This window comes from Propithecus coquereli, unplaced genomic scaffold (genome assembly GCF_000956105.1).
Source record: "Propithecus coquereli isolate 6110/MARCELLA unplaced genomic scaffold, Pcoq_1.0 Scaffold105, whole genome shotgun sequence".
Taxonomy (NCBI): Eukaryota; Metazoa; Chordata; class Mammalia; order Primates; family Indriidae; genus Propithecus; species Propithecus coquereli.
In genome coordinates this window covers 4,985,715-4,987,123 of record NW_012134414.1, presented here as the reverse complement: position 1 = coordinate 4,987,123, position 1,409 = coordinate 4,985,715, and the positions used below count along the sequence as shown (strand labels likewise).

Sequence of the window (1,409 nt, the reverse complement as noted above, 5' to 3'; positions counted from 1 at the left end):
ACTTTGCTAGCTGATTTTTGCCTTGACAAACTATAAAATTCATATAATACGCTTAAATTTCCTTATAATAAAATCATACAGTGAGATTTTTTTTCCTACTGGTCTTTTACACATAAAATAATTATGGTCATTCCTATCTCAGTTAAAGACATTTTTCCAAGAAGAAATCGATTTTTATGCAACAGGGTTTCCTTGTAGTTTGCTCTAACTAAGATTAGTACTTGGTATAGTAAGTGGCTATTAACTTCAATCCTTCTCTAAAAAGATATATTTAAGTAATTACCATTACTAGCTTCTTGAGAAAATTGCATATAATTTAGTCATTTATATTGTATGCACAGAGTAATTTGGTACTTGATGAAAATGGTTAACTTGTGTTTGTGACTCTTGCAGATCCTACGGAGCAGGTGACAATACAAGTGCTGCCACCAAAAAATGCCATCAAAGAAGGGGACAACATCACTCTTAAATGCATAGGAAATGGCAATCCTCCTCCTGAGGAGTTTTTGTTTTACTTACCAGTAAGTGCTAAAGTGTTACTTGAGCTCAACTGTCATTTTGTCCTGTTGGTTGGCTTCTGACTGACATAAGAATTGTACATACATAGATAGATTAAGTGGAAAAAAAAAGTTATTCTTGGGGGAGAGGGACACTTCCTATAGAATGTCTTGTGAAAGCTTTCTTGGCACCTGCCAATTTTGTTGCCTTTTTTCTCATTGTTGAGAGATTTCAGGGCAAAGAGGAAGAAAAACAAAACCAAACAAAGAACCCTGACCAGAAGAAACCATAGTGGCAAAAACTAAATTTTAATTATCCAAATAAGCTATAAGAATCGGCTCTTTAGAAGCAAATAACAATAAAATGAAAACCGATGACAGCAAATGGTCTGTTGTGGATTCTAAATCTACCTACAATGTCACCCCGAACATACTTCTGATCCTCTGAAGTAGAAATAGTTCTGTTGCATATTATATTTAGATTGATAGAATAATGAATGCTATAGGCTCTTTCTTGTCATTGGGTATAATCTTGAAGCACCAGTTCCTCAACTTGTGTCCATATCATAGCTGAAAGAAATGATATGCATAGAGGACACTTTGGAAAATTCTTTTGGGATGTGTCCTGGATGTCATAGTGATATGCGACCAAAGTCGGAGCGAGGTCGGTCTAAGGATAGTTATTTATTCTTCCACAGCTTTGTGTTTGACATCACCTTCAAATTGAGGGCAGCCATATGTTAATACAACTCAATACTGCATTTAATATGGGGATGTGCTTACAAATTTCATCCACTATATGTCTTAGTAACATTTAAGAATGTCATTCACTGCATTATTCAGAACAGTAGAATAAGTAATTTCTTTTAGCCTTAATTGTTGACAGAAAACTTTGTTTCTGCTAATAAATTG

General features: G+C 34.4%; 1 protein-coding gene across 1 annotated transcript in view; it reads left to right on the top strand.

Moving 5' to 3' along the window:
- Window positions 1-1,409, top strand: part of ALCAM (activated leukocyte cell adhesion molecule) — a 281,638-nt gene that overhangs the window by 234,368 nt on the left and 45,861 nt on the right. Inside the window, exons 3-4 of the mRNA XM_012646017.1 lie at window positions 394-521; window positions 1,068-1,161. Coding sequence (XP_012501471.1) covers window positions 394-521; window positions 1,068-1,161 — 222 coding nt within the window. The remainder of the gene's footprint in view (window positions 1-393; window positions 522-1,067; window positions 1,162-1,409) is intronic.